The following is a 12,970-nucleotide window of genomic DNA, read 5'->3' as shown; positions in this document are numbered from 1 at the left end:
ATGGATGCCAGAGACAGGGTTCAAACCCAGTTTTAATTCAACTCCAAAGCCTGTGCTATTCACGCTGCATCCTCAAGCCCAACTTGGAAAGGAAGATGATGACTGAACTTCTTCAAAGGCTGCCCATCTCTGGCAAGCTTTGTCCAAAATGTCACTCAGGAGAAACGCTTTTGAGACCATGCACCAAATAATCAGTGATGACTTCAGCTCCCCACTCCACTGACGAAGTGTTCTGCAAGGCACATTGGTTGATTCAAACAAAAGGAAATTTAAAAAGCAAGTATGTTGTGGCACCTGTGGTTGTGTTACAGCAGATAATTAGTGAGACATGAGCGGGGCAGAAGAGGACCCCCCTCCCCTGCCCCCACCACCAGGAACGTCAGGCAACCATCAGGTGTTGGCCAGGCAGTTGTTAAACTGTTTCTGCAAAATAATAATTGGCCTCAGCCAGCACAAGGAAAAGGCCAGCCTCCCAACAGATAAAAACACCTGAAACTGGTGATCAGCAGCTTCCCTATGCGGCGGTCTCAGGAGTTGGGCGAGTGGGCTCAAGCATGTGCGCTAAGAGGCAAAACGGTGGCATTTAACCGGCATATGACCTTCTTCTAGGAACACACAACTTCGGAAAACACTGATCGTGTGGCTCCTCCCACGTGCTGGCAGGCCACTGTGCATGTGTACAGCCTATCCCAAGGGAAGAATCAGGGGAGAAGGGTGCACTCCACCCCCCCGCCCCGGGAAGCATGCCAATGTATAAAACCCCAAGGCAAAGGTCAAACCACACACTTGAATCTCTCAAGTGGCCTGCTTGGCCCTCTTCCAAGTGTACCTTACTTCCTTTTGTCCCTGCTCTAAACTCTTTTTTTTTTTTTGAGACAAAGTCTCGCTCTTGTCCCCCAGGGCTGGAGTACAATGGTGCAATCTCCGCTCACTGCAACCTCTGCCTCCTGGGTTCAAGCAATTCTCCTGCCTCAGCCTCCCGTCTGATCTAAACTTTTTAATAACCTTTCGCTCCTGCTGTAAAACTTGCTTCTGTCTCTCCCTCTGCCTTATGACCCTTGGTCGAATTCTTTCTTTTGAGGAGGCAAGAATTGAGGTTGCTGCAGACCCATAAGGATTCGCTGCTGCTAACATACTTTGGGGCTGCGTGACTCGGATATGTTTCCTAGTGCTAACAGTTGCAAGAGATAGAAGCCTACTCAAACTAGCCTAAAAAAAAGGTGGGGCGGGAAAGGGTAATTATATTGCTAGATATTGTTCAGAATTCAAGGGAAGCGTGACAGTTAGACATCAGGAAGGGCAAGAATCAAGGAAATCCAAGGACTTTGAATAATTGCAAGGACATGTACTAATCTGCCATTCATTCCTCCACTGACTCATTTTGCCCCTCTGTGGTTTGTTGTTGTTGTTGTTTTATGTTTTTTGTTTTTTGAGACAAAGTTTCACTCTTGTTGCCCAGGCTGGAGTGCAATGGAGCAGTCTCGACTCACTGCAACCTCCGCCTCCCGGGTTCAAGGGATTCTCCTGCCTCAGCCTCCCAAGTAACTGGGATTACAGGTGCCCACCACCACGCCCAGCTAATTTTTGTATATTTAGTAGAGACGGGGTTTCACCGTGTTGACTAGGCTGGTCTTGAACTTCTGACCTCAGGTGGTCTGCCCACCTCAGCCTCCCAAAGTGCTGGGATTACAAGAGTGAGCCACTGCGCTCTGTGTTGTTTAGGGGAGAATGGAAATACGCATAGGAATCATCTGGAGATCTTGTTAAAATAGAGATTGTGATTCAGGAGTCTAAGATAGGACCAAAGAGTCTACGCTCCTGCAAAGCTTCCAGCTGATGTTGATGCCGCTAATTTGTGGACAACATTTGGAGAAGAACTTTGATCATGAGTTCATAAGCTCCAATTGTAATCACCTGGAGAAAAAATTGTAAACTATGCCTAGGTTCCACCCCCTTCCCCATTCCCACCCCTCCCATTTTGATTCAGTTGAATGGAAATACGACCTGGTATCAGGATTTTTTTAAAGTTTACCAGGTGATTGTAATGAGCAGCAAAGTTTGAGAGCCACTATCTTAGATTTCAGCTGATTCAATGGAGTGGCTCCTCTGGGGCCAGGTGTCCCTCCTAGTCAGGCAGCTGTGGATGGAGACAGGGCTCAAATTATAAACACATCAGCCACACTCAGGAATATATAGGACAGGTGGTCAAACAGGAAGCAGGAGTGGGCAGGTAGGCAAGGATCAGCACGTCTGGAACAGGAAGGGGCTTGAAGTCCAAGTAACTTGGGTTCAAATCCTGGCATCACCATTTCCCTAGTTATATGCTTTGCTCCAGGAATTCTGATTTCAGAACTCTTTGAGCTTTGATTTCTTTAACAGAAAGATGAAGCCTACAATTCCTGGCCCATATTCCTCTCAACCAGAGAGTTCAGAGTAGAATAAGCCAAGAGAGCTTTCTAAGGAAAATGGACTGGCGTTCCACACCAGAGGCTGCAAACTCAACGAGTCGCAGGGTGGTGCCAGGCATGGGTGTTTTTGCAAACTCCTGAGAGGATCCTTAAGTGCATCCCTGACCGTGAACCAGAGATTGACTGAGATCATGGAACTTAGAGCTGTCCTTGACACCTTCTACTAAACCCTGCAGGCTCAACCTTCCTAGATAGCTCTTAAATCTATGCACCCACCTCATCCCTAGAGACTTACTCAGAGACTAAAGTAGAAATCTCCCTCACTCTTCCTAATTCTTTGCAATCCATCTTCCTCTTAACTGCCAGTATAATATTTCTAACATAGAAACCTGCTCATGTCATTCTCCTGGTCAGGCTAAAGTCCAAAGGCCTTAGAGCAGCATGCAAGGAAATTCATGGTCTGGTCATACCTCATTTTTTACCACTCACCTTATACCCTTTGCACCAACCATGCTGTCGCCTGTAGGAGTGTTCTGTTCTCTTCTCTTACCTCTGTGTTGCCACCTGGGATATCCCTCTCCATCTCTTCCTGACAAGCTCCTGCTCATCTTCACTCACTTCAACCATCATCTTCTTTCTGGGGACCCCCCAGACCCATCCTGTGCCCCATCAGAGCTTATGGGAGGCACGAGGCCACTTCTATTTTAGGGGCTATAAGGGACATTTCAAAAGATATAGAAATGCCAGAAGAAAGTTACAAAAAAAGTTGTCATTCTATCTTTAGGAATATGTATATTCGCTTGGAAACAAATCAAACATTCTAATTTGAGCCCCGTCAAAAATGTTAGAACTGGCCAAATAACCCTTCTGCTCTTTTGCCTTCATCAGCCCCACTCTAATGCCCTGCTTTAAGCCAGCAGGACACACATCTAGTGCTGCATGAAGTATATCCAAGGGATATGATCGCATAGGTAAGTCTTAAGGGAATTTCTAGGTCCTCAAATTCTATATGTATTTTTTCTTAAAATTGACCTGCCTGGGAAAGTGGTTGTTGATGAGGCCTCATGCTGGTTGGTTTTTTTTTTTTCCTTTCCTCTCCTTTTATAATCACATTTCCCTCGTTTTACAAAACATAGACATACTTCCTATCCATCCTAAATCTTACTCTAGCTCTGGGCTCCTGTTCCAGGTATAAAAATGTCTGTGGCACCAGACAAAGCGACAACAAGGAAGTTTGTTGTCTGTGAAGTCCTTTTCTTTATCAGTTATCCACAACCACTCCTATCCATCTTCCTAGATTTGCAGTCCTGTTAAAGTTTTGTTTTTCATGGATAATAATCATTTAAAATTTTACTATAGACATGGTTTTGATCATGCATATGCTAGTAATGAAGGTAACCATAACTCATACCTAAAGAAAAAAAATTTATTTTATGAGCCTTGTTTTATTTTCTCTGAAAATAAAAATAAGAATCTCAGTCTATAGCTGTTGTTTTATGACTGAGAAATACGATGGAGGGGCAATATAAGACTTTCAGGCATAAAAATATATTACATAACAATCAAACTCAGTGAGGAAACAGAATGTAAATAATTATTTCGATAAAAAAAAGTGGTGTACAAATTCCAACTCTATTTTTCAAATGGATGTTGGTTGGTAATAAATCACTAGGGTTTTAATAGTTCATCAGATATATTAAAAAGAGTCATGTAGTAGCTTATTTTTAAATGCCAGTACTTAGAGCAGCTATTACATCCTTTGCAACTATTTAAACTTGTGATAAAAAAAATTTTAGTTGTCAACTTTATAATGTGCAATGTGGATTCATGGTTTAAAAAGAATTTTAGAGAACATGTGAGCACAAAAATCGAAAGACTAGTGCTCTAAGAAATGGTAGGCCTCATCTTGAAGTACCTGAATAACTGGGGCTGGGGTTGAAGGGGGCACTGAGTGGCCAGGGAGAGAATTTGGATTCGGGAGAGGATAATGAGTAGAAAAGCTGATCTGGAAGTAGAGGCTGCTTCCCGTGTGATATGGTTTGGCTGTGTCCCCACCCAAATCTTGTCTTGAATTGTAGCTCCCACAATCCCGTGTCATGGGAGGGACCTGGTGGGAGGTAACTGAATCATGGGGGCAGGTTTTTCCCTTGCTGTCCTTGTGATAGTGAATAAGTATCACAAGATCTGATGGTTTTATAAGGGGCAGTTCCCCTGAACATACTCTCTCGCCTGCTGCCATGTAAGATGTGTCTTTGCTACTCCTTCACCTTCTGCTAGGATTGTGAGGCCTCCCCAGCCATGTGGAACTGTGAGTCCATCAAACCTCTTTTTCTTTATGCATTACCCAGTCTCAGGTATTTCTTCATAGCAGCACAAAAATGGACTAATACACCCTGAGAGCAACTGAACAATTCTGGACAGTGTTCAAATGCAGGATAAATGGAGGGAAGAGGTGGGCAGTGATGTTCTGAAGGTCCAACCCAGCAGGCTTAGCCTAACCAGGGTGGGAGGGCTGTCCAGAAGGTGGACAAATCTCAAAGTCATGTATGTGAGGGGTGATGAGCCTAGATGACAGTTGGGAACCCGGCAAAGATGTCAAGACCTCAAATTAAGGACACTGGGCTTCAGAAGAAGGTTTTCATATTAGGGTTAGGCTAATTAGCGGTTAGGCCACGCAACAAGCAACCCCAGTATCTCAAAGGTTTAATACAGAGAAGCTTTTTCCTTCCTCGTGTAACAGTTTGATGACTTAGTGCCATGCCAGGCCCCTATTAATCTCAACAGGGAAGGAACCATGTTTGAGAGGCTGAAGAAGAAACCCAGAGCTAGCAAATGAGACATAAATTATTCTTAGAGGAAATTTACACATAGGGATGGTCCAGTGGCAGTGGACCAGACAGGAGAACTACAACCACTTACAAATAGCATGTAGTTTATAAAGTAGCATTTCCACTTCGCACCCTCCCCTTAACAACCTCCACCTGACAACCTTCATTTAACCCAAAACAAAGGACTATGATCCCCTGTATGGCTTATGGTCCTTGGGACAGGCTGGGGGTTCAGATGTTCGTCATAGATAAAAAATGAACCTCCAGGCTGGCCACTCCCAGATTCCTGAGCTTGGGACTCCGAACACACATTCAGCTGTGTCTGCCATACACGGTCATTCTGAGAGTATGCTTAAGTTATTGCTGTCAGGTGTGTTTGCCATGCAGTCAGGGACCTGGGTCCCTTCCTTCTTAGTCTCCATCTTCTCCAGGAGCCAGAAAAAAGGAGAGAGAGGGGATCAGGTGGCACTGTTTATGGGCCTTTCATGGAAGTGACACCTGGGATTACTTCTGCTTATGTTCCTTTGGACAGAATTCAGTTGAATGGTCATACTAGAGGTAAGGGAGCCTGGAAAAAGTGGTCTACTTGAATGTCCAGAAGGTAAATAAATGTCCTGATGTTTCCCACCCCTGTCAAACTCTGGGGTCAGGCTTTGGTCTGGGTTAAAAATGCTGATTACCTAATTTCCATAAGCCCGTTTCTTTATCTGCAAAACAGGGATAATAATAGTACCTGTTTTGTAGTGTGAGGTTTAAATGAGATGTGGAAGGCACAGGTTTAGGACTCAGTAACTGTTATCTCTCTATACTGTTTCCAGGCATCGTGCCAGGCTTTGCAGAATAAAAAGAAGTTAGAGACAGGGACTTTGGATCCAAGTCCTCCCTGACTCAAAACCCAGAGAGGCAGAGGATGCCTGCCACCTTTGACTAGTCCTATCTCCTCCAAAGGGTGCCATCTTCTGACCACAAAGACAAGATTTCAATAATTCTCACCCAGTTCCTAGCTAAAGATGTCCAAAGAGACTTCTAAGCCAATGATTTTCAACAAGGAAATTGAATTTGTATGCTTTGAAGAGAGGGGCTTGATTGGGTGGTGTCTTATGCTTAAGTGTGCATGGAAGAGCCATCCTACATGCAGCATATGATGGGCCCCCAGGGACTGAGGACTTGTATATGACTGGGAGTCTGTGCAGCTTGGCTTCATATCAATTCTTGCCATCTCGGATCCAAATGCTCTCCAGGCATGAAGTCGTTTCCTCCAAGAGATTTGAAGATGCCCCAGAAGAATCTTAAGCTAAGGTCACTATTCTTAAGCTAAGGTCACTATTCTTATTCCTCTGAGAAAGGTGAAAGGTGGGCTGGGCGCAGTGGCTCACGCCTGTAATCCCAGCACTTTAGGAGGTCGAGGTGGGCGGATCACGAGGTCAAGAGATCGAGACCATCCTGGCCAACACGGTGAAACCCTGCCTCTACTAAAAATACTAAAGTTAGCTGGGCATGGTGACACGCACCTGTAGTCCCAGCTACTCGGGAGGCTGAGGCAGGAGTCGCTTGAACCCAGGAGGCCGAGGTTGCAGTGAGCCGAGATCGCGCCACTGCACTCCAGCCTGGTGACAGAGCGAGACTCCGCCTCAACAACAACAAAAAGGTGAAACGTGTTTGATGGATGAAAATAGAGCCGAATCCTAACTTGTAACCACTCAATTTTAACTGGAGGTTGTCACCAAGTAAGAGATGCCCATCGACCTTGTGCACAAAGCTGGTGCTAGTCTATGAACTCTTGGTGAAGTCACACTATGAAACAACGTCTCGAATGGTCTACCACCCATTCCCACACCATCAGCCATCCTGCTCCCGCGTATGGGCAGGGGAACTCTTTTCCATCCTCTTTGAAGGAACAAATAGTCTGAAATATTGAATTGGAAAAATGCTCAAGGCATCCATTCTACTCCCGTGGGCCCCATGTAGTTATCGATTGAAGGCCTCGGACGTGCCAGAGACAATTCATTTGTTGTCATTAGTTCTCCCCACAACCCTCAGAAGTGAGTATACCTTCATTTCACAGATGAAATTATGTTCAAAACTGTTTAGAAGCTGATCAAGGTCACATACCCACTAGGTGACAGATTTGAATCCAGAATTGTACTCCTCAACACAGAGTGGCCTGGGCTGCAGCCCCACACAGGCAGTTTTGAGCTCCCCAGGTGAATCTACTGGGCTCCCTGGCTGAGAACCACTGCTCTACATCAGCCTTCTTATATGAATCAGGGGTTTTATTCCGCCTTGCCTCACAGGTTCCTTTAGGGAAGTAAAAACAAACAAACAAACAAAAAAAAGCTACAAGTCTCTACAGCAAAATAAATGTGTTTACACACTTATACACAAAAAAGTTGCATACAATTTCAGATAACTATGGCAGCTCTGAAGCCTCTGCATGGATCCCCCAAGGATCATGAACTTGAATTAAGAGCCAAGTCTATAAATCCTTGACACCAGTTACTTGGCTGCACATGGAAGTTGGCTGGGATCAGTTTAAAAATTCAGATTTCTAGGCCCCATCCAAGAACTACTGATTCAGAATCTCTGGATTTATACTCCTAGATGTTGCTGAATTATTTTTTATATATTAGAGAACAAGACAGTCTGCGGACTGGCTTTTGGGAACCACCCCTCTAAATGATGCCCATTCCAGGGATCAAAATTCATCTCAGCCACTTTTACCTCTGTAACATTAGGTAAGCTACGTGAGTCCCCTTTCGATTTTGTCTTTTGTAAATGGGGATAATAATTGTCCCTACCTCATAGAGCTAATATGGAATAAAATATTCCATCTAAGTGTTTAGCACAGTGTCTGGCACATAACTACCCAATAAATGTTAATTTATTACTAATTATATAGTATTATCATTTTATTATCTAGGTAATAATCTCTATAAATGGTCTCTTTGCTACTGAGGTGGGAACAGAATGCCATTGCTAGACAACTGTTAATAAAAATACATGAAAGAAAGGAAAAAATTCAAAGTTTATTCAACATTAAGAATAACAGACAGATAAAGGTTTGGACTTAACAGCATAAATACCACCAATATCATGGTGTACAATTAAACTAACCTCATGTCAACTTGTACCTGTTTAACAGATGCGATCTTTGTGGTGTTGCCAAAAGGATAATGGATTATTGTTATGTTTGGTAAGGTGCTCAAAATTAAAGACTTTATGTTGACTTATTCACACACATACACACACACACACGCACAGACACACACACACACACACACACTTACACTTGGCCTCCTGCAAAATGTATCGACTTTAGTTGCTACATCCGATTCGGATAAGGCTTTGCTCATTTTTTAAATGACATTATTAATTGCAGAAAAAACCTGGAGGAGACCTTGGCCTTGCCAGTGGGGGTACCTAGGAGCAGAAGGTGATCGCCACCTGGAGGGCAGAACACTTAGTCTCAGACACCTGCAGGGTGCTGAGACCCCAGTGCTAAATCCAGATCTCCAACTGCCATCACACACAGGCAAGCAGGCCTGGTCCCATGCCTTGGGATCGCTCTAATTAACTGTGATAAAGATTGAGTTTTCCTTAAAGGAAGATTAGGGTAAAATGAGATAAACTACTAGAAAAACCAAAGAACAGCTTTGCATTTCACAGAATGTCTATTGTTTTACGCTGGGGGCAGTAGGGAGGGTGCCGCTGATAATTCTTGCTTCCTCTGAAAACAGACCCTAGAAATTTGAATGTACATTTGGAATTACTGTGAGTTCCCCACCAAACCAGTGGGTTAGAAGGAACCTCTGGGTTATCTAGTACAGGTTTCCACCCACCCCACTGTGGAATCCCATCTGTACTCTCCTCAAAGGAGAGTACCCTCCTTCTGCTTGGAGGGATGGGTCCGTGGAGGCCTGTTGTATTTGAAGACAAAAGGCCTAACACAGTCTTGCCTAATGTGGTATTTGAATGGTTCAAAGTGGCCACTTCCTGAAGAGAAAGAAGTAATGATTTACAGCCCTCCCCTCCACAAACTACCTCCTTAAGGCAGCACCAGCAGAAAGATAGGCTGGTCAATTTTTGCCTTTCTTTGCCAAGTCTAGTTAAAAGAAACAACAATGTGACCTCATCAGGAGGTCCTAAGCTGCTCCTTCCAAATCATGCCTAGATGATGTCAGTGTGATATGATTTGGATTCACTGTTAATGGCCAAATAATTAATCTCTGAAAGATACTTAGGATGAAAAGGTGAAAAATGACAAAGGGACTCATAATAGCTGCAGTGTGCAGACATGCGTCTGACCCTGGTTGACCCAAATCACTCAGAGTCAAGCCATGGCCTCCTGCTCCATGAAGCAGATCTGCCTTGTTTGCTAGTTAACTGCCCTGGATGGAGAGGCAGCCAGTCCAGAGGGAGTGTTCGTGTGTGTGTATCGCGACAATGACCTACATATAAGGCACCTGCACAGACTCCAAAGTGTTTAAATTTTTAAGACGAGGTAGGTTTCTGAAACCTCTCCTGGCACACAAGAGAATACATTTTATTAGAATCTTTTTATTTTTTTCTGCAGAAAACATTTGAGATGCTCATTTGATATAAACATCTAATTCCAAGAAAGACCAGTGCTCAAATATAGTTTTTTCAGCTACCATTTGATATGGCCATAAATTTGGATGGTCCATGTTGCAATCCTTCCACAATTCTCCACTTAAAGACATCATTTTTCTATGTTTTTAATGACTATTGCCATATAACAATTCTACAATTCGCCTCTTTGCCTGTAAAAAGGCCAACTCTACGTCCACTTGTGTCTCATATTGATATCTTTTATTTAGCTCTGCTTAAGATTGCAAAAGTTTTTGATTTTATTATTCATCTGAACAATGTATTGCAATTCCAATACACCCCCATCTCTTGCTGTTATCTATAGCTTGTGACAAAATGAACACCTAGTAGAAATATCCTACTGGTTGGGTTTCCCAAGTCTATGACACTATGAGAGAAGCATTGCTGATGGATTGACAAGGAGACCACCAGATCATTAAAGAATTAGATACTCTGAAGGCAGGAAACTAGAAAATCCCATTGATGAAAGGATATTTTAATCTAGCATAAAATGTTTCTTTGTCGTAACAGCAGAATTTCTTGACATTTTACAACTTAATGAAACAAAAGAACGATCATCTTTAAAGTCAAACATCTATCAAATTATAAACCAAACACATAGCACCGGTATCAACCTCATAAAACGTGCAGGCCCGCAGGGTAGAAAAGAACTGTCTGGGGCACTGGCAGCAACGTGCCATTCCAGGAACTCAGAATTTCGAAGTGAACATTTTTGTGGCAGATGCTTTTCCTAAAAAACACTGTATCATCCAATAAATATTTGACTAAAATCCATTTTGTGCTTTTGGGTGACGTTAACTGACTTCTTTCTGAGGCCTAATAAGAAACAAGAAAGCTCCTTGTGTATTTTAGAGCAGAATTCGTCATCACAAGCCTCGATACTGTCATAAAATTTTAATTTAAAGCAGAAAACATGCTGATGTGTCAGCGATAGGGCTTAAAATATTAAAGACTTCAAAAACCTCCAAGTGCTTCTTCTCTGTACAACATTGGTGAATATATATCTTTGCTATATAATTTTAAAACATGGAATAGTTTTCCTCTCCTCTTTTCTATATATAATATATGTCTTCCAAAATACATTGTCAGTATTTATATCTGAAAAATACTGTACAAAAAAGAACTTCCTATAATTACTCTGTATAAACATTAAACGATTTAATAATCTCTCCTTTTGGTCTATAGTAAACATTTAAATTGATTGGATTAACCACAGTTTGTGACAACACCATCCCCTTCTGAGATACACCAGTGTCTTTTACATTCATTTTTCAGAAGTCCATTTTATAAGAGCACATACATTCAAAAGCAAACAGAGAATAAGAAACATAAGCTTCAGAATCATTAATTTATGAGGCATTCAAAAATGACACCACTAGGAAAAAGGGCCTTAGAAAACATCAACTTATTAACTTAATCAACTGATTTTCTTTTTAAAAACAACCAAGTATAATTCACAAAAATATATATATTACCAAAAAATGGGAAAACTGAATCTTAAGTAACTGTTTTGAATATCAAGAGGGATATGGAAAAAGTTAACTAGAAAAGTGGGGGCGAGGCAGGGTGTCAGGGAAGGGGAACAACAAAACCGAACACATCGATGTCAAAGGCTAATCCAAGACGCAGTTTTTGGCCCGTGTACTGATACGTTAACCCCTCATCCTTAGACCTCCCATTTCCCTCTGCTTCCTTGTCCTAGGGAATAGTCTGGCCATGCTCAAATGCATTACTTTACTTTTTGTTTTTTAAAAGACAGTGAAATTCTTAGGTAGGGAGAATATCCTACGTCCACTAGTAATACTCAGGCAGCATGCTCTAGCGCACAATAGGATTATTGCTTTAGGTACAGACAGTGCAAAAACACACTCTGTGTTCTATTAATAGTACTCTTACTTATCTGGGGTTGGTAGAATTAAAAGGAAACTTAGTAGATAGCAGTAAGTAAATATGGGATCTAATAAATCTAAACAGCACTTTAATTTGAAGACGATTATCACCAAAACTGAAAGTAAGAGGAAAGCAACTTAGAAAGGACTAGAGCTGCGGTGTAGTGCTAAGTTATTGTGTGCACCTCATTAGCATGGTAACTTATGGACTAAACAGAAACAAGAGCTTGTACTCTGAAAAACTGAGATCCACTATTTTACCAGGGCCCTTTTTAGTGAATCCAAGCAGAGAGTCCTGGAAGAGTAGGTAAGCTCGAACATGAAGCAACACTGAAGAGGCAGGAGTGAAGGAGGGAGGGGATGGGAGACCCGCGAGAGGCCTCCTCAGTCTAGTAAAGACATGGCACCTTTCTTTGTTGGAACTAAAAGACGATGAGAGGGCTATCTTAAAATGGCAAGAGCAAAGGAACACGCACACGCACATACTGCTGACCACACACGTGAGCACAAGCACATATACACGCACACACACACAGATGCACACCAAAATGGGAGTCAGTTGTGTTTATGCCTCTGGTAAAGTGCTGATGTCAGAAAGGTTGGTTTGGGCGTGGTGCTATCAGAAAGGAAACAAACTGTCCATCTATTCCAAAGCCAGCCTGCAAAAATGCCATCCTACAGGGGCCCGTGCCTGGCCTCATACTTGGCAAGTATGTTCTTGCATTTGCCCAGCTCCTTCCTCAAGTCAGCCACCTCCTGGCGGAGGGCCGAGTTCTCCTTCTCCAGGAACGAGGCCCGGATGGCGATCTGGTTCTCCTTCAGCCTCCGGGCATCGCGGGAGCGCTTGGCTGCCATGTTGTTCTTTCTGCGCCTTGCCCAGTACTTGTCATCCTGCTCATTAGTTACAGAAGGGAAAAAGAAACAAGATATTAGATTTCAGCAGAGCTCAGTGCCAGCCAGGGCACGGGCAGGCTCCAGGATTGTGCAGAGGCGCCAGCCCGGGTTTCCTAGCTTGTTGTCTCCTTCCTTTACAGTTTCTGCATGTCTGAGAGCGTGGCCCATGAGCCACACTTCCTTCTTGGAGCAAGGACCCACCGATCTGTCCCAACAGGCTCCTACTCTTTGCCCAGCAGAGGTGTGCTCAATGAAGCAGAGATCAGAGGCTGCATGAAAGCAGGTGGCTCACCTCACCCTTAAATTACATTCCAACTTTCTT

The 12,970-nt window shown here is 43.2% G+C and overlaps 2 protein-coding genes across 3 annotated transcripts in view; one reads left to right on the top strand and one right to left on the bottom strand.

Moving 5' to 3' along the window:
* The window catches only part of MMD (monocyte to macrophage differentiation associated), a 93,373-nt gene extending 85,050 nt beyond the window's left edge, over nucleotides 1-8,323 (top strand). Inside the window, exon 8 of the mRNA XM_055256116.2 lies at nucleotides 6,055-8,323. Coding sequence (XP_055112091.1) covers nucleotides 6,055-6,091 — 37 coding nt within the window. The 3' untranslated portion in view covers nucleotides 6,092-8,323. The remainder of the gene's footprint in view (nucleotides 1-6,054) is intronic.
* The window catches only part of HLF (HLF transcription factor, PAR bZIP family member), a 59,911-nt gene continuing 55,183 nt past the window's right edge, over nucleotides 8,243-12,970 (bottom strand). The window contains exon 4 of one of the 2 annotated variants that reach the window (XM_055256098.2): nucleotides 8,243-12,645. In XM_055256098.2, coding sequence (XP_055112073.1) covers nucleotides 12,430-12,645 — 216 coding nt within the window. In that variant the 3' untranslated portion in view covers nucleotides 8,243-12,429. Of the gene's footprint in view, nucleotides 12,649-12,970 lie in introns of both variants that reach the window. The other variant, XM_055256096.2, reaches the window with a different exon arrangement.

Source organism: Symphalangus syndactylus, chromosome 20, assembly GCF_028878055.3.
Source record: "Symphalangus syndactylus isolate Jambi chromosome 20, NHGRI_mSymSyn1-v2.1_pri, whole genome shotgun sequence".
In the NCBI taxonomy this organism is placed as follows: Eukaryota; Metazoa; Chordata; class Mammalia; order Primates; family Hylobatidae; genus Symphalangus; species Symphalangus syndactylus.
The sequence above is the reverse complement of the archived record's forward strand: the minus strand, read 5'-3'. Positions and strand labels throughout refer to the sequence as shown.